Source organism: Prionailurus bengalensis, chromosome E1, assembly GCF_016509475.1.
Source record: "Prionailurus bengalensis isolate Pbe53 chromosome E1, Fcat_Pben_1.1_paternal_pri, whole genome shotgun sequence".
Taxonomy (NCBI): domain Eukaryota; kingdom Metazoa; phylum Chordata; class Mammalia; order Carnivora; family Felidae; genus Prionailurus; species Prionailurus bengalensis.
The window spans coordinates 56,085,977-56,103,454 of record NC_057347.1 but is presented as its reverse complement, the minus strand read 5'-3'; the positions used below and the strand labels follow the sequence as shown (position 1 = coordinate 56,103,454).

The following is a 17,478-nucleotide window of genomic DNA, read 5'->3' as shown; positions in this document are numbered from 1 at the left end:
CTTCGCGGCAGTCTCGGCAGAGCTCTCGCGATGCTGGGAAAAGGCTCATGGGAAATGTAGTCCAAACAACCGTCGCTGGGGGCGGCCGCAACCTCAGCGAGAGCCTGGAGCTGCGGTGGCCGCCACCAGGGACAGTAGAGAGCCTGGGGTGGGAGGCCTGATCTTTGAAGAAAACGAAGATGGACGGTTGTTTCAGTTACAGCCATTTATCTCGTGTCCACGGATTGTCCCTGGCCAAGACTGGGTTGGCTTACAAAGTGGGGGGCGGGGCTGGGGGGGCTCACGAGGGAAATGGATAAGGAAACCGAGGCCCGGCCGGATTTCGTTCTTAATTGTCCTGCGGAGTTCACCTTGGGCGGGGAGGGGTCATCTGGGTGATGGGTTGCGTTAGAGAAGGGGGTGCTGATTCCCAGGGCACTGTGGGGGCGTCGGGCGCCGCCGCAGGTGAAGCTGGGGCGGGGGGCGGGGAGGCTCCGGCGGCAGGGGGCGCCAGCGAGCAGCTATCCGACTGACCCTCAGCGGCTCTCGCCCTGTGGCTTTAATTCCGACGGGGGAGCAAATAAATTATGAAAACTGGGAATGGTGTAGCACCCACCGCCCCTTCTGACCGCTGTTTTTCAGGCAACACTCTGGCTCCGTGTTTGAAGTAGCAATCGGGAGAAACAACTAGAGTCAGGGCCACAATTTACACCTGTTCGGAAATTAAGTTTGCAAGCCCGGGAAACCTCTTCTGCATTAGCCTCTCCCCATTCTCTTCGACCCTTTTAGCAAGGTTCTCAGGGGCATTTCGTCTGGGTTATATTTTTCTGTATATGGCCGAATGTCGCAGGCGCTTATCTTCACGTTACCACATTTGTTTATGTTTGCCTCCCTTAATTTTGATTGTAAGTTCTTCAAGGCAGGAGACGTCGCTTTTAATTATTTTTTTTTTTTTCTTTTTTAATTTCCTCACAGGGCCTCGTTGGTATTCCGCTGCCTCTGCCGGCAGTAAGCACTCAACAAATAATAGTTGACTCACTTAGCAGTAACTTCTGTCATGTGAAATTGACTCTTAAGGGTCTCTGTCTTGCCCTTAAAGGCACTGTTTTGTGTATTACTAAAGGGAAGCGTGGGTTCCCTCGCTGTAAACTAAGTTCCTTTCATTTCAGACTTGGAGAGGGAATTTTGAGGGTAGAAGTTACGAGAAGCTGCTTGTCTGTCGGCAAGCAACCTGCTGCAGGCACAGCATAGTAATAGCGAACACTTCATAGCACCTACTTTGTGCCATTCACGACTTTTGGACCCTATGTGTGTCGATTGCTTTAATCTGCACCACCGCCCTGTGAAGTGTGCCGTCACTACCCCCGTTTTCCAGAGGAGGGAATGCAAGCATTGAGAGACGAGGTAACTTTCCCAAATTCACACAACTAGTAATTGCTGGAGTCAGGGTTTGATCTCAGCCCTGCAGAATCCATGCTTTTAGCACTAAGTTTTACTGAACTGCATATATCTATACATCAGTCATATTACAGGGCTTTGGGGGGTGGGGGGAGGGGAGCAAAGAGGGGTTTTGTGTGTTTGTAGGGGTGGTTAGGGATGGAATCGGCGGGCGGGGCGAGGGGGGGCAACTGTTCCATGGTTTTGAGCCACTTTAGGGCAGGAGGGGTGAGGACGGCAGGCTGCAGGGGTTGATGGGTACAAGACTGAGGCTCTGGGCTCTGGCAGGGGCGTCTTGAGTCCCAGACCAGTTGCCACCTACTGTGTGGTGAGGGGCCCCTGTGCCATGGTCCACGGTGTAACTTTGACACCGACAAGGCACTTAATGGAAGAGCAGCAGGCTCACAGCGGGTGGGCTGGCACGGGCGGCTGGGCAGTGGCCAAGAGGACAGAGCAAAACGCAGTGAGCGGGCTGGTGCCGGAGCACATGTCGGGCACGCTGCCCGGGCAGTCCAGAAATCAGTGGGAAAGACAACAAAGGATGCATCAGATTTCTGAACTAGCAGGCAGGGGTTCAGAGCTGTTGAGACCAAAGTGGTAGTGTTGTGATTTCTTCTGCTCTCATTGCTGGTGAGGTCTGGGACGTTAGAGTGTTTAACGTACGGTGGAATTAGTATGTAGCTGTCAGTCAAGGCTAGTGTGGCTCTGTATTTACTGACGTGGAAAGAGTCACACAGTCTAGCCGTAAGTGACAGAAGTAGATCACAAGCTGAACAGAGCCAAAGTGCTGGTCCAGGACCTTGGCTCTGAGCACCGGGGTGAAATGCAGTCAGCTGTCCTGCTGTGTTCAGGTGGTTAGCTTGCCGAGTCCCATCCACTGATAGGATTTAAAACATGGTCTCTGAAACCCACATGAATAGGAAACAGAGTCTTTGGAATACTGAGGTTAATTTCTTAACCTGGAAGGGAAATCTTTCCCGTCATCAGCCAGAACAGAAGGTGGGTAGGTTTATCCCAAGCAGTGGACTGCTTACACTGTGAACAGTGGCACCACGATTTATAGGAAGTTCGTCTGTGCAGCAGCACCGTTCATCGCCAGCCCACAGCTGTTGTTTCTGCATCTTACAAACGGATCAGAGCTACTGGACGACTTTGTGCTCCAGTGGCGGGAAGCTCCTCCCCAGCCCTACGGGTGAGTCTCGATTAGTTTGCACCAGACCCTTGCGGTAACTCTATTCCTTCTGCCAGGAATTCAGAAATGGGTTTGTGATGCAATTCTGCCAAGTTGGGGAAAGTTTTCTTGTTTTGAAAAACAGCAGCCTCTCTTCTGGCTTTGGGACACCGCGAAGATGTGATGCTCGAGGCTGTGGCAGCCATCTTGCATCCGTGAGGCTTGCTGCAAAGCAAGAGGCCAAAATCTGACCCGGCAGAGTGGAAACCAAAAACGTAGAGTCTGCGATGATGAACTGCCAAAATCCCAGTCCTGAAGCCCCCTACCTTCAGACCTTTTGTTCTGATTCAGAGTCACATATTTTTACATTTTACTGAGTTTCTGAATGCGAGAGGCATCTTACAAACAATGGCATGTTAGTTTCAGTGACACGCAGAATGTGCGATTTAAAAAAAAAAAATCTCCTTACTGTTTCGGCCATCTTCAGTTTAGTGTTCTGTTAGAGTCAAAACCATCCTAAATTATCTGATCGACATGTCCCAAATCTTTTTTTTTTTTTTTTTTTAAATTATAACTCTCCGAAAGAACGAGTCAGGGCAAAATAAAAGGAGGGGCACCTGGATGGCTCAGTCAGTTAAATGTGTGACTTCAGCTCAGGTCATGATCTCACAGTTCACGAGTTTGAGCCTTGCATCGGGCTCTGTGCTGACAGCTCAGAGCCTGGAGGCTGCTTCAGATTCTGTGTCTCCCTTTCTCTCTGCCCCTCCCCTGCTCAGGCTCTCTGTCTCTCAAAAATAAATAAAACGTTAAAAAAAAAAAACAATAAAGTGTACCCTATTTACGGAGAAGAGGCGACCTTGGCATTGCAGTGGGTTCTTTCCTGTGTTTGCCAACAGCAGGCATTTCACTTGCCTGCTCTGAAGAGCTGTTGCCTCTCATAAAATTATTGCTTAATGGGTTCTTAAAAAATAAGGGCGTATGTGAAGAATGTGTAATGTCCTGTTGACCTCTTCTGCTCTTTTCAGGACACGTCTCTCCATTCCCAGAAACCCTGCCTTCTCACGACTGTTGCCCAGCCTTTGCTTATACTGTTTGTTCCCTTTGCCTTGAAATTTCCTTCCCTTCATCCTCTTCTCTGCTGAGCAAATTCCAACTCCTATGTCAATACCCCCTCCGCAAAGTCTCACCTGAGAAGCTGCAACGGTCCCGAGCTCTTTCCTCGGTGTTCTGTCGCAGGCTGGTTTAGCACATGCTCTGCACCCAGACAGGCTTGGGATCGAGCCCCAGCCCTGCTGCTTCTAACTGAGTATCCCTGGGCAAATGACCTCCCCCTCTGTCTCAGCCTCTTTTCTTTTTATTATTTTTTTTTCATTTTTATTTTTTAATGTTTATTTTTTAATTTATTTTTATTTTTTTAATGTTTATTTATTTTTGAGACAGAGAGAGACAGAGCATAAACGGGGGAGGGGCAGAGAGAGAGGGAGACACAGAATCGGAAGCAGGCTCCAGGCTCTAAGCCATCAGCCCAGAGCCCGACGCGGGGCTCGAACTCACGGACCGCGAGATCGTGACCTGAGCTGAAGTCAGACGCTCAACCGACTGAGCCACCTAGGCGCCCCTTTTAATGTTTATTTTTGAGAGAGTGAGAGAGACAGAGTGCGAGCAGGGGAGGGGCAGAAAGAGAGAGAAACACAGAATCCGAAGCAGGCTCCAGGCTCTGAGCTGTCAGCACAGAGCCCGACGCGGGGCTTGAACTCACGAACCGTGAGATTGTGACCTGAGCCGAAGTCGTACGCTTCACCAACTGAGTCCCCCCAGGTGCCTCTCAGCCTCTTTTCTTATCTGGAATTTTAGAACAGTACATGCAAAACGCTTCCACGGGCCTGGCACAAGGGAGCACTTTAAATAAACAGAACTCTCGTGGCGCCTGGGTGGCTCAGTCGGTTAAGCGTCCAATTTTTGATGGTTCGTGAGATCGAGCCCCGCATCGCGTTCTGTAGTGATGGCTTCGAGCCTGCTTGGGATTCTCTCTCCCTCTCTGCCCCTCCCCTGCTTGCTCACGCGCACGCGCTCTCTCTCAAAATAAATAAAAATAAACTTGAAAAAGAAAGAACTCTTGTTATTTGAGCATACTTCTTTTTTTTTTTTTTTTTTTTTTTTTAAATTTTTTTTTTTCAACGTTTATTTATTTTTGGGACAGAGAGAGACAGAGCATGAACGAGGGAGGGGCAGAGAGAGAGGGAGACACAGAATCGGAAACAGGCTCCAGGCTCTGAGCCATCAGCCCAGAGCCCGACGCGGGGCTCGAACTCCCGGACCGCGAGATCGTGACCTGGCTGAAGTCGGACGCTTAACCGACTGCGCCACCCAGGCGCCCCTGAGCATACTTCTTATGATGCTCACTGTCTCGTGATTATTTGTTTCCACCAGCCTGTGAGCCAGACAAGGATCAGGTCTTCATTGATTTTTTTTTTTTTAACTCTTTAAGTCATCTTTATTGAGGTGTAATTTACATACAACCAAACGCATCCATTTAAAATGTACGATTCGATAGTCCAGTAAGTGATACACCCGCGTAACCGCCACCCCGGTGGACGATTTAGAACCCTGTCATCGCCCTGAAGAGCACCTCGGGTTTTATTTCACAGTCTCCAGATCCAGCCCTGGCCCCAGGCAACCACTGATCTGCTTTCTGTCGCTGCAGATTAGTTCTGCCTGTTCTAGAATCTCCTATAAACGGATTCATACAGGAGGGTGTTCTTTTGTGCCTGGCTCCTCGCGGTGCCCCGGGTTGTGGCCCACAGAGTGGTTCGTTGCCTTTTTATCGCTGACCAGAATTCCGTACAGCCCTCGTTTATTCATTCACCTGTTGATGGATATTTGGGTTGTTTCCACTTTGGAGCCGTTATTAATAACGCTGCTGTGAACACCTCTGTACAAACCTTGGTGTGGCCCTGTGCTTTCATTCCTCTTGGATAACTTGCTAGGAAACAGCCGAACTGGTTTCCCAGCAGTGTCTTCCAGGGTAACAGCTGCTCCGTACCTTCACCAACGCCTGTTATGGTCTGTCTTCTTACGCATTCATGTGAGCGTGTACTAGTATCTCAATGTGGTTTTCATTTGCATGTTTTTTATTTTGCATTTAATTCCCTTGATGATTCACACTACTGTGTATCTTTTTTTATGCGTTTATTGGCCGTATGTATACCTTCTTGTGAAGTGTCTATCAAAACCCTCCCCCTTTCACTGGGCTGACTTCTTATCGGATTGTAAAACTTCTTTGTGTGTTTTGGATACAGGTCCTTTCTCAGATTTCTGCTTGGCAAATAGTGTCTTTCCAAGAATTCGATCAAGTCCAATCTTTCCGTATTTCTGTGACGGTTAGTGCTTTCTGTATTCTCTCCAGAGGGCTTTTTTTTTTTTCCTCCATCGGATCACCTTCCCCATGTCTGTTTGGGGATCCCACCGACGTGTGCATATCCTTAGGAACGCCACGCTCTCTTGAGCTCTGATCTCGTCTCCTCACCCGGACAAGACCACTGCGGTCCGCTTGGTTTCCCCTCCCCCTGCCACAGGCAGGGAACAGGCAGATGCCGAGACAGTCCTGGGGTCACCAGCCTGTGTGCTGCCTGTTGTCAAGCGTCTGTTTCTTCTGCTTGGCCCAATTTCCTGATTGTCTGTGGCAGGAATTCTTCATTTCTGCATCCACAGTGCCTGGCACACAGGCGCTCCATAAACATTTGCCGAGTGGGCGGATCACTGCCAGCATCTCCAAAGACAGTCCATTATAGTCTCTTTTGACCGGGACAGTCTGGAGGGCCCCCAGAGGTCAAGTGGTCCATCGTCTTCATCTTACCAGACGGTTCTTTCTCTGAGGGTGGTCATGAGTCCTTTCCGCCCTGGCATCAGCCCACTTGGGTTCGACTCAACACATGCCTAGTAAATGGGGAGACTGAGGTCCGGAGAAGGAAAGCTCATGTGACCAGGCAGTGGCTGAGCGGGCGCGACTGGGCTCCCTCGGCCAGGATCTTTCTGTCGTCCTCACTGGCAGGTGGGGCACTGTCCCCCTTCATCCCTGGCACCTACCACAAGGTGTGTATGTTGCAGGCTCCCGGTACGTGCTTGTTAAATAGATGGCCAAGGAACACGTTAAATAATTTCTTTTAATGCATCGTTCAGCCGGCGTCTGCATATGGCAATAAACGCGTGTGGGCGCGCACATGCACTCACACAGACACACGCCTGGCCGTTCCTATCCAGGTTCAGAGGTCATAGTCGGTCAGTAAATCTTTTTTGTTTTCATTTTCTCAGCCACCCTCTAATCTTAAGCCCCACTAGGGGGCATATACCGCACAGAGAGGGTCTGCAGTCCTTAGGTACAAGGACTTGTTTCCAGCTTAAGTCCCCGGGGTCCCACTCCACGAAGCCTCCTCCCTGAAGCCCCACACCCTCCCCCTGTAAAAATAAACAAGGCCTTCCTTCTCAGCCTCCTCCCTCTCCGGCTGGGCCTGGGCCGCTGCCATCTTCCTCTCCCACCCCCAGGGCTCTGCCCCCGCCCCACCCCCAGGGGTTGAAGGCAACAACAGAGCTTGAGTGATGACCTCAATGTCTGTCATCCCTGTGAGCAGCCGCAGCTTCCTCCCTGCAGGGGGTGACAGATCCCCCAGGATCTAGCCTTTGGGTGGGGGTGGGGTGGGGTGGGGCAGAGCCTGGTTCGGCCTCGAATGATGCATCAGGAGTAGCCCTGGTAATCCCATCCCCCCCCCCCCATCCACCTGCAATGGCATCCCTGGGGTGGGGCCGGCCTATTCCTGGTGCCCTGGTTGTCCTCAAGCCCAGACTCAGTCCTCCGCCCCCCAACACCTTCACGGGCTTTGGCATCACATCGCCCGGGCAGGCGTCCTGGCTTCACTACTAGCTGTGAGTGACCTTGAGCAAGCTCTGTGAACTTCACTTTCCTTATTGGGTGAATGATAACAACTGTTCCTGCCTCATCAATGAGACAATGCATATAAATAAAGCACCCGGCCCACTGCCTAGCACATAATAAGTGTTTGAGACACATTAACGTTATTAATAATATTATTAGTATCATCATATTACCGTAAACCTTGGCCATTTTCCTTCTTTTCGGGCTTGCAAAGAAGCATTAACTTCCCACTGTCGCAAGGCCTTGGGCTTCTTCCTAACAGTGAGGTCCTATAGAGGGTCCCTGGGAACCGCCAGGACCCTGCTCTTGGGCCTGGTGCCTGCCTCAGATAGGGAGCCACGCCCACCTAGTCTTGGGCCAGGGCCCCTTGGGCGCCCTGGCCCAGGACCACCCTGCCCGCATCCGCACAACCGCACGTTTGGGATGGGCGAGGTACTCCCCGTGGTCACATCCGTGGCCTAAGGTGACACAGGACAGCGGTGGCTGCTATGTCTGCTTCCCTTGCTCCCCCCCCCCCCCCGCCACCTCGTTAGCTCTCTGGTCATGTTCCAGTCTCCGGGAGAGACTGGCAACAACCCTGAGTCTCAGCCACAGAAGCAGCAGACAGCAGCACCTTCCTGCTCCCAGCTGCTGCCCTCGGCCACCCTGCAGCTCAGAGCAGTCTTTTCCCTGTCACTCAGGCTCCAACCAGCAGAGAGATTAGCATACAGACAGAGGACGGAGAAGCATCAGGGCAATCACCTCCTGTCTTCTCTGGGAACAGAGATGCATTCGGAAAGTGGAACCAGTTGGAGGGGAGGTGTCCAGGCCAGGACTCCCACTGGAGGCTGGGACGGGGTTCTAGGCCCCCAGAGACAACAGTGATGCTCCCTCGTACGGCCTGACTGGGTGCTGGGAGCTGGGTCTTACCAGGTGCCCCTGTGCTGTGCTCTTTTTCAAATATATGTATGTTTTTTCAAATATATGTATATTTTAATGTTTATGTGTTTTTGAGAGAGAGACAGACAGAGCATGAGCGGGGGAGGGGCAGAGAGAGAGGGACACACAGAATCCGAGGCAGCTCCAGGCTCCGAGCTGTCCACACAGAGCCCGACGCGGGGCTCGAACCCACGGACCGGACCGTGAGATCATGACCTGAGTCAAAGTCGGCCGCTCAGCCGACTCAGCCACTCGGGCACCCCTCCTCTGACTTTTTCAGAATTACCCATCGCCCCACTGCTGTGATTGCAGAGAGACGGGCAGGAAGGGCCACGGAGTGAGGAAGGCGGCGAAGGACTAGCTATTCGGAACCTACTGTGGTTGCGACCTTGCCTGTTCAGTAGGCGACAGGTCACAAACGCTGTCACCCCGGCTCAGATACATTGAACGCCGACTGTGTGTGCTAAGCACGCTCTCCGCGTTATCTAATTTAACCCTTACAACAATAGCTTCCCTGTTACCTTCCTCGTATGAGAAACCCCAGGCGGGGCTGTTCAGGAACCCACCCGAGGCCACAGAGGCGGGAAGTGATGGGGGGAGGCGAGATTCAAACCCGGCTCTCTGACTCCAGACTCCCGGCTCTTAGATCCCGCATTGTTATTTCATGGTGGCCAGCGCCCTGGACCAGGGGTGCCTCGGCTCTGTCTCTCTGGTCGCCCTTAATCCCCTCCTTCCTATTATGGTCAGTCTACCGAGCCCCCCCCCCCCCCACGTGCTTCCCTGTCCCCATTCCCAAGCAGCAGCTCTTTGCAAGGAAACGGGGTGGGGAGAAGGACGCGGCCTTTTGGGGACATCTCGGGTCCACCCCTGCAGCGGGAGGGAGATAGTGGGCTGAGGAAGGAACGCCTCAGGCCCGGGCAGCCTTCTGTAGAGACGCTCTCGGCTGAGGGTGGCAACTTCCTGCAGCAGGAACGCAAATGTGCTGGTTGTGCACAGCGCCCAGGGGTGGGAGAGGCCCCGGGAATAAGAGGCGAGCGTGGGCTGGGTGTGTGGGGAAGGTGTAAACACAATCTGCTCCCACCAGAGCCAGCCTGCTCCGTACGGGAGAGCACCCCCCCCCCACCCAGCCCACACAGCGCCCCAGCTGCCAGGGTCCCCCCCGGCAGCCGCCGAGGCCGGGCGAGAACACATTCCCCGCCCCCAGCACCCCTTCCCCTGGCTTTCCCTCCCCTCTCCTGGGACAGAAGCCTGCAGGGGCCCCCATCCCCCGAGCAGGTTCCTAGAAGAGTGCTGCGAAGGGGTGTCGCTTCGTGGATGTGTGTCTGGGCCGCGAGCCAGCCCCTGTCCAGCCAGGGTGACCTTGGCCTGACAATTCCTCAGACTAGTGGAAGGAGACAGGGCAATTTGGAAGTGGCAGGGAGCAGAGGCGAGGCTGCAGTGACAGGAACGTGGCGAGCGAGCAGAGCACAGGACGAGCTCAAAGGTAGGATCGGGGAGCGCAGGCTGGGTCCCCCGGAGCAGTGCCCCCCACCCCCGCGCCCCCGCCGCCGTGGCCCTCTGCCTGACAGCCCTGTCACCGGGGAAGGTGAAGCCTCGCAGGAGAAAGACAGGCTGACGGGAGCTGAGACAGGTGGTCACGAACTCCTGGGCCCGTGTCAGAGCTCCTTTCCCTGGTGTGACCCTTCCCCTGACTCCGCCCTGCCCTACTTCTAGAGGCTTCCACTGCCAGGTTCCCCGCCTTACCAGCGGCCCCTCCCCCCTGGTTTCAGCGTGGGTCCCCTCTGTCTGCATCATCTCCCCTCTCCTTCCCTCAGAGGTGGAGTCAGGGCCGCAGAGGGACGGCTGTCTAGAGAATTCCCCAGCTGCCGCCTCCAGAAGGCAGGGCCAGGGGCCCGGCCAGGCTGAGACTTCCCTGGTGGGCAGTGGGGGCTGGAGGGGGGCGGGGGAGGGGGCACGTGTGGGCGGGCGCAGGGGTGGGGGGGGTGGCTTTGGAAGATGAATGGCTTCCAGACAGTCGGGAGCAGTTGCCTGCGGGGTCTGCGCCTGGATCTCAGGGAGCAGAAGCGGAAATTTGCTTTTATCTCTGCTCTGGATCGGGCAGGACTTCGAAGAAGAGAGAAATGGGAAGAGCAGCCAGGGGCAAAGGAGGCCGCCGGCACTGAGCAGTCAGCAGACTGACACAAACAAGGGTCACGCTCTCCCCCCTTCCCACTTGCCACTGGCCCTTTGGAACACGCGCACGCGTGCACACACGCGCATAGAAACCCACACTCGGGGGACAAGCTGAGGGATGCCTGCTCGCAGCTGCAGGCAGACATGTCACAGATCCAACTGGCATTTCTTCCTGATAATCTCAGCCGTGCAGCGAGTGGCAGGGGGTGAGCTCTAGGGACCGGGGAGAGGCAAGTGCCACAGGGAAGTGAGCGCCCCCGCGGCAAACTGAGATCACACAGCCTGGGACCACAAGCTTGGGGGGGCTGCCCGAGAACCCCTTCTCTCCCAGAGTGGCTGCCTGGGCCCTGGGGGGTAAGAGCGTGGGCTTAAAGCCTCCATCTGAGGCTGTGGGAGGGGGGTGTCCCCCAGTTGGGTGTCCCCCCCCACCTGGCTAGATGACCCTGGACAAATTCATTCACCTGTGTTTCCTCATTGCCAAAATGTGGATAATAACATGCCCGGTCTCCTCAGGTCGTGGCAAGGATTAAATTTGTGAACGTGGGGCACCTGGGCGGCTCAGTGGTTAAGCAGCCGACTTCAGCTCGGGTCATGATCTCGTGGTTCACGGGTTCAAGCCCCGCGTCGGGCTCTGTGCTGACAGCCTGGAGCCTGCTTTGGATTCTGTGTCTCCTTCTCTCTTTGCCCCTCCCCCGCTCATACTCTGTCTCTCTCTCCCTCTCAAAAATAAACGTTAAAAAAAAAAATTTTGTTTTTAATTTGTGAGCGAGAAACCCTTCCATAGTGAACATGAGCCATCAGCAACCCCTCGGTTCTGGGGCTCCTCATTCCCGACCTATGCCTCCCCGAGCCTGGGCTGCTGGGGTTGCCCCAGAGTTGATCCAGGAGACCCCACCAAGTCCCTCTCTGGACCTCAGAGGAAGGGAGCCCATCTCAGAGCAATAAACATCTCTGCGCCTCCTGCCTGCCCCAGCCAGGCCTTGCCTCGGGAGCCCCACGACCAGGGCCTGGGGCAAAGAGAGGACAGGCAGGTCCAGGGGCAGAAAGGGAGGGGTCTACATTCTCCATTGCTGCTTTTTCCCATTCTCCTTCTTGCTGCTGCTGCTGCTTCCAAAGCACCCTTTGTGGGGAAGGGGGCAAACCAGGACTTGAACTGAAACAGAAGACCAGGCCAGATGGGCACTTCCTCCCATGCCAAGGCAAGAGCTTGTGTCAATGCAGAATGGATATTCCAGAACACCACCTCTCCCTTACCAGTACTCTGGCACTACCCTCAGGTCCCCTGCATGACCACCACCTCATCCCCAAGCCTAGAAAATGCTGTCAGGATCACACGTCATTCCCTGAAAACTAACACTTGCCCCATGGCCTGGACCACGACGGGCTCAAGGTAGGGGTGGATGGGAGCCCACCCCCCTTATTCTCAACCTCCATCGATGACCACAGAGCTGAAGGTGGCCTGCTCTGCTCCCACACGGCCAGGCCTTGCAGAATCTTGCTTCCTTGTCCCCAGCCCAGCCTTCTACCCTCCGGGGCTCACAGCCCTGCCCTACCTGCCTCTGCCAGCTGATCGCAGTCCCCAGGGCCGAGCTCTGCCTGAAGAGATGAGGACTTACTTCAGAGGCTCTTTCTCCCTAAACAGAAAAGCACAGTAGTCAGAAGATTGAAGGGGATGGCCTTCCCGTGTTTCTGGACTTCCTCTTCCTCCCAGCCCATGCCTAGCGATTCACCCCACTACCAAGGGGGTAGGAGTGGCCAGGAAAGCAGCTGGAATTGGAGAGCAGAAATTTCAACCCATGTGCCGCCCAGGCCAGACCTTCAGAGCAGCCACTATAAGCAGGAGGGGTTAGATGTTGGGCCGATTTTTCCAATGGACTGAGTCCTCAGGAGTTAACAGGCAACTACTCCCTTCCGGCCAGACCAGACTGGGCCAGGCCGGGCCAGATGGTCCAGATTTGGCTGTTTCTCCTGACAGGGGGTCCAGGCCCATTTGCTGTAAGGGACATAGACCTGCCTGAATTCAGGGACCTGTCAATCCCCATCAGCCCCAAATCAGATGGATGACCTTGAGCAAGCAATTTACACGCCACGTCCCTCAGTTTCCTCCACATTAACGGAGAGATAGAAACACCTGTCTTGGGGCGCCTGGGTGGCTCAGTAGGTTAAGTATCCAACTCTTGATTTTGGCTCAGGTCATGTTCTCACGATTCGTGGTTCAGGTCCCACTTCGAGCTCTGCGCTGACAGCACGGACCTGACCTGCTTGGGATTCTCTCTCTCTCCCTCTCTTTCTGCCCCTCCCCGGCTTGTGTGTGCTCTCTCTCTCAAAATAAATTAATACATTAATGAAAGAAAGAAAAGAAAAGAAAAGAAAAGAAAAGAAAAGAAAAGAAAAGAAAAGAAAAGAAAAGAAAAGAAAAGAAAAAAAGACATGTCTTGCCAACCCTCTGGGACTGTTGAAATTTCCAAGCGGGTTAATACACGAGAGACCTCTGGGAAGAAAAAAAGCACCAATCAAGTGTCACGTAACAAGAGAACAGCCAGCATTTATTAAGCAGCCGTGCCAAGTGCTTTACGATTATCTTTTTTTTTTAATTTTTTTTTCAACGTTTATTTTTATTTTTGGGACAGAGAGAGACAGAGCATGAACAGGGGAGGGGCAGAGAGAGAGGGAGACACAGAATCGGAAACAGGCTCCAGGCTCTGAGCCATCAGCCCAGAGCCCGACGCGGGGCTCGAACTCATGGACTGCGAGATCGTGACCTGGCTGAAGTCGGACGCTTCACCGACTGCGCCACCCAGGCGCCCCAACGATTATCTTAATTTCAACCTCACAAACCCCTTCACACCATTCTCTTACTAATCCCAGTTTATACGCCACTAAAAAGATCACGTAACTTTCCCGGAGTCTCTCAGTCAGCAAGAGTGGAGTCAGGACTTGAACTCTGTGCACCTGCAGACCCAAACTCAACAGGGAGGACCAGTCACGTGAGAGCCTCCTCTGTGTGAGGCCCGGTGTCCGTCATTTTGCAGCCGTCCTCCGGTTTCACCGGTACAAGTACTTGGGCACTATCGTGACCATCTCAGCTAGCCTAGATGTCAAGGAAGGGCATCACAGGAATGCCTGCTTCCGGCACGTGCCCAGAGCTTTCCCAGTGGGCCTGCTGACATTCAGAGCCTGGGGGAGTCCCAGCACCAAGGAGGAATTAGGGGCCATGCATGGAGAGAGACTCATGTTCTCATGGCTCGCCAGTCCCTGTGTGTCTAAGGGGTGCTGCAGGCAGGTCCCACACCCGGAAAGAGACACGGGGGCGCATCAGCAGGCAGGCATGCTGACCAGCACAGCCACCTGAGCCCTGTGGCGAGACTCCTTCCTGCCAAGGGCCCTGGAGCCCAAGCGCATCATGCTCTGTTTCACTAGGGGTGAGAGGCGGCTAGTCGACCTTTTGCAGGAAAGAATGTCACTTCACACAGGACTCCCACACTAGCGGGAGGTCCCCAGGCACAAAAGAACACGCAAAACAGTACGTTCTTAATAAAGATTTGTTGCTTTTTCAGTGTTGTTGGTTTGTTTTTTGTTTTTTTTTTATTTTTTGATGGGCGTAGGAGCCCCTGTCATCAAAGGACAATGGTCACCCAGGGAAGGAAAAACCCAGAAGTTCCCAAAACTTCACCCCTTGTAAAGGCCACATGGTTTCAGCCCAGGGAAGAGTTAACTTTCTGGCCACTGGAGACAGCGTCCTGCCCGCAGGGGCTGCCCAGCCAATGGCACTCAGTGCCGATGATGTCATGCTCTTCCTGCGCCTTCTATTGGGGACCGGACAGCGAATCCCGCTAGAGGTTCAGGCAGAGGAGTCGCTGAGGCTGAGCGGGGGCAGCAGGAGAGGGGGAAGGGAAAGCGAGCAAAGCAACGCAGGGCTGCCTCTGCCCCATCCCTGTCTCCAGTCCCCCTGCGCCTGCCGGCCGCTAGAAGGGACCCTGGGGACCAGCCCACACTCGGACAAACAGGCAGAGCAGCTGTGGTCCAGAGGAGAGGCTGGGGGCTCCCAAGGCCAACTGGAGAAAACAGACGTTGAGTCTGCCCACCAGGCACACGGGGAACAGGGTGGCTGGGGCGAGGGGCCAGCATACAGCATGCGCGCACACGCTCGTGGTCCTCCCCAGGCTCGGACAGGGGCAGGGAGAGCGGCAGCTTCTTTAGACGCACCCTCCCTCCTCCACCCCACGTCCTCTGCTGCCTTACCTGCCTGAGGACTGGAGGTCTGTGTCCACGTTGCTGCCCACGACCGCCCCATCGAGTCCGCTGGGCTCTCTGTGGGTGGGAGAAACAGGCGGGAAGGGCTGTGGGCAGTGCCCAGACCCAGACCCCCCCTCTCCCGCGGGACCCAGCCACGCTGGGCTGTGGCACTGGGGGCTTTGGCCAGAGTCTCTGAAGGGCCGCAAACTCCCCCCTGCTCTGAGGGGAAGCCCTTCAGGGACTCCCGGCAAACCCCCCTCCCAGCCTCCCTGGAGGTCCAGGCAGCCCCTGCCCGCCTTTGGCTGGGCTCTCGCCCCACCCGGTGGATTCTCCCCACCACCACCCGAGTCCATGGCCCAGTCGGTCTCTCACGGTTGGACCCGGTTGGCGAATCGGCGGCGCCAGAGCATGGCCAAGGTGCTGAGCAGGAAGAGGGTGGTACACATGGCTCAGCCGCCCCATCCCCTCCCAGACGGGGTCTGCAGAAGGCGGCCGAAACGGCCCCGCCGGCTCCCACAAGCACTGCTGGGTCTGTCCCGAGGTTCCTGCTGGTGATGGATTAGGAGGCTCAAGCTGATTAGTGGGGTCAGCAGACCCGACCTTGTGCAGACTGATTAACCTCGCTGGGCCCAGGCTGTCCCCGACCGTGGCAGCGTAAATTCACCTGTCTGTTCGGGATGTGCATGGGATGTAGATGTGACTAGGGCCTGGGTCTGGCCCTCAAGCGGCTTCTCGTCTAGACACATGCACCGGCAGGTGAGGTAAATGACCACAATAGAGTGACTTAGGTGAATGAAGGCATCTGCAGGGGGTTGTAAGCGGCAGGGAAAGCTTCAAAGAGGAGCCGGGGGCATCTGAATTTGCAGGTGCTCAAGGAAGGTCGGGGCCCCCAGAGGGAAGACTGCCAGCGCTGCAGACCTGAAAGCACAAAGCATATTCCAGCAACCGGAAGTTGATGGGCAGTGGAACCATGATGTCACGCGGAGGCTTCAGGGGGGGAGAAAGGGAGGAGAATGTTAGATGATGAAGCCAGGAAGACAAGGGAGGCCAGAGAGTGAAGAAGGGCCGGCTACGTGACTCGGTTGTCCCCTCTGGACAATCCTCTCCAGATGTCACTGATGACATACCCTCTTCCGTAAAGACCGAGTTCAAGTGGGCACTCCCGAGATAGGTAGTCGCATCCGGTTAAAAATTATATACCATAGTTCCGTGCAAACACACTCCTGCCCCGTAAACACAGATAAAACTTGTAAAGGATGAGATAAAACCAAACAGAAAGATGATTTCTCCTCCTTCCTTTCCACGTCCCAGTGGAAACTCTTGGGCCGCCACTTGGAAGGGCATGGCACTGCTCTGGGTGTGCGATCAGAGGGGTTCAGTGAGGTGGCCAGTGCGGTGTGCTCGGTCTTGGCCCAGGCAGCACGTGGAGCAGACATGCTCTGAACATCCCCTCTCCTCCATCCCTCACCAAGTCCTCCAGAAGAAGGCACTAGATCTTCCTTCCCTCAACTGAGATGGAGGCAGTGCCAGGGGGTCTCCTGCCCAGGATGCCAGGGAGGGACCTCAACCCTGAGCTCCAGGGAGGGCCCAAGCTGGGGCTGCACGTGGGCTCTCTACTTCCAAACGTGATTTTTTTTTTTTTTTTTTTTTTTTAGTTTTTAATGTTTATTTTTGAGAGAAAGAGAAACAGACAGACAGACAGTGAGAGAGCTGGGAAGGGGCAGAGAGAGAGAGGGAGACACAGAATCTGAAGCAGGCTCCAGGCCCTGAGCTGTCAGCACAGAGCCCGACATGGGGCTGGAACTCACGAACAGCGAGATCGTGACCTGAGCCAAAGTCAGCCACCCAGGTGCCCCCAAGATTTTTTTTAACACATTTTTTAAATGCTTATTTATTTTTAAGAGACAGAGTGCAAGTGAGGGAGGGGCAGAGAGAAAGGGAGACACAGAATCGGAAGCAGGCTCCAGGCTCCGAGCTGTCAGCACAGAGCCCAACGCGGGGCCCGAACTCACGCGAGATCACGCGAGATCACGCGAGATCATGACCTGAGCCGAAGTGGGACGCTCAACCGACTGAGCCACCCCGGTGCCCCATGATTTTTAAGATACATTACCCAAAGCCAAGGTCTTCTGATACTTGCACTGGGACACAAAGTCTTGAGAAGGGCAGAGTCTCCAGGCGCTAGGGGAAGAGGCATCAGGCTTGGTCTGGGAGTCAGAGGGGGGACCTGGCTGTCCCAGGTCCAACAGTTGCCTGTAGGGTGGGGACCCTTTGGCTATCTGAGGCCCAGCCCCCACCTCTGGTCCAGTGGCGCTCACACCTCTCTGAGCAGGGCCGGCAGGACAAGAATTTGTCCCGTCCACTCCCAGAACCCCTTCCTAATTGGAACCTCGGTAGCTGAGATGTCTCCAGCGGCCTGGGCCTCCCCAAGATTTCTTGACACCTTTCTCCCAGGACCTCTTTGCCCGGCCGGCTGCCTCTTCTTCGGACTTTCCTTCACCAGGGCCGGAATTCTGGGCAGCGCGTGTGGTTTTTTGTTTTTTGTTTTTTGTTTGTTTTGCCTGCCCGTGTCATTAATAAGCCACCCAGGGACTTTTTTCCGACGCCTTGGACGCCTCGTGCACGTACCGAGGGG

The 17,478-nt window shown here is 54.7% G+C and overlaps 1 protein-coding gene across 3 annotated transcripts; it reads right to left on the bottom strand.

The window, feature by feature from the left end:
• Nucleotides 1-6,620: 6,620 nt before the first annotated feature.
• On the bottom strand, nucleotides 6,621-17,200 carry PRCD (photoreceptor disc component). Of its 3 annotated transcripts, none has more exons than XM_043585662.1 (6): nucleotides 16,957-17,200; nucleotides 15,508-15,761; nucleotides 15,216-15,391; nucleotides 14,850-14,918; nucleotides 12,165-12,241; nucleotides 6,621-6,708 (listed from the first exon to the last, which is right to left on the bottom strand). In XM_043585662.1, exons 3-5 carry the CDS (start codon nucleotides 15,287-15,289, stop codon nucleotides 12,220-12,222), a joined length of 165 nt encoding a protein of 54 aa, XP_043441597.1. In that variant the 5' UTR covers nucleotides 15,290-15,391; nucleotides 15,508-15,761; nucleotides 16,957-17,200; the 3' UTR covers nucleotides 6,621-6,708; nucleotides 12,165-12,219. The 3 variants fall into 3 exon arrangements, with proteins under 3 accessions (XP_043441597.1, XP_043441595.1, XP_043441596.1); XM_043585660.1 differs by having other exon boundaries at nucleotides 12,161-12,241; nucleotides 16,957-17,197; XM_043585661.1 differs by lacking the exon at nucleotides 6,621-6,708 and adding an exon at nucleotides 11,346-11,760 and having other exon boundaries at nucleotides 12,161-12,241; nucleotides 16,957-17,199.
• Nucleotides 17,201-17,478: the final 278 nt, after the last annotated feature.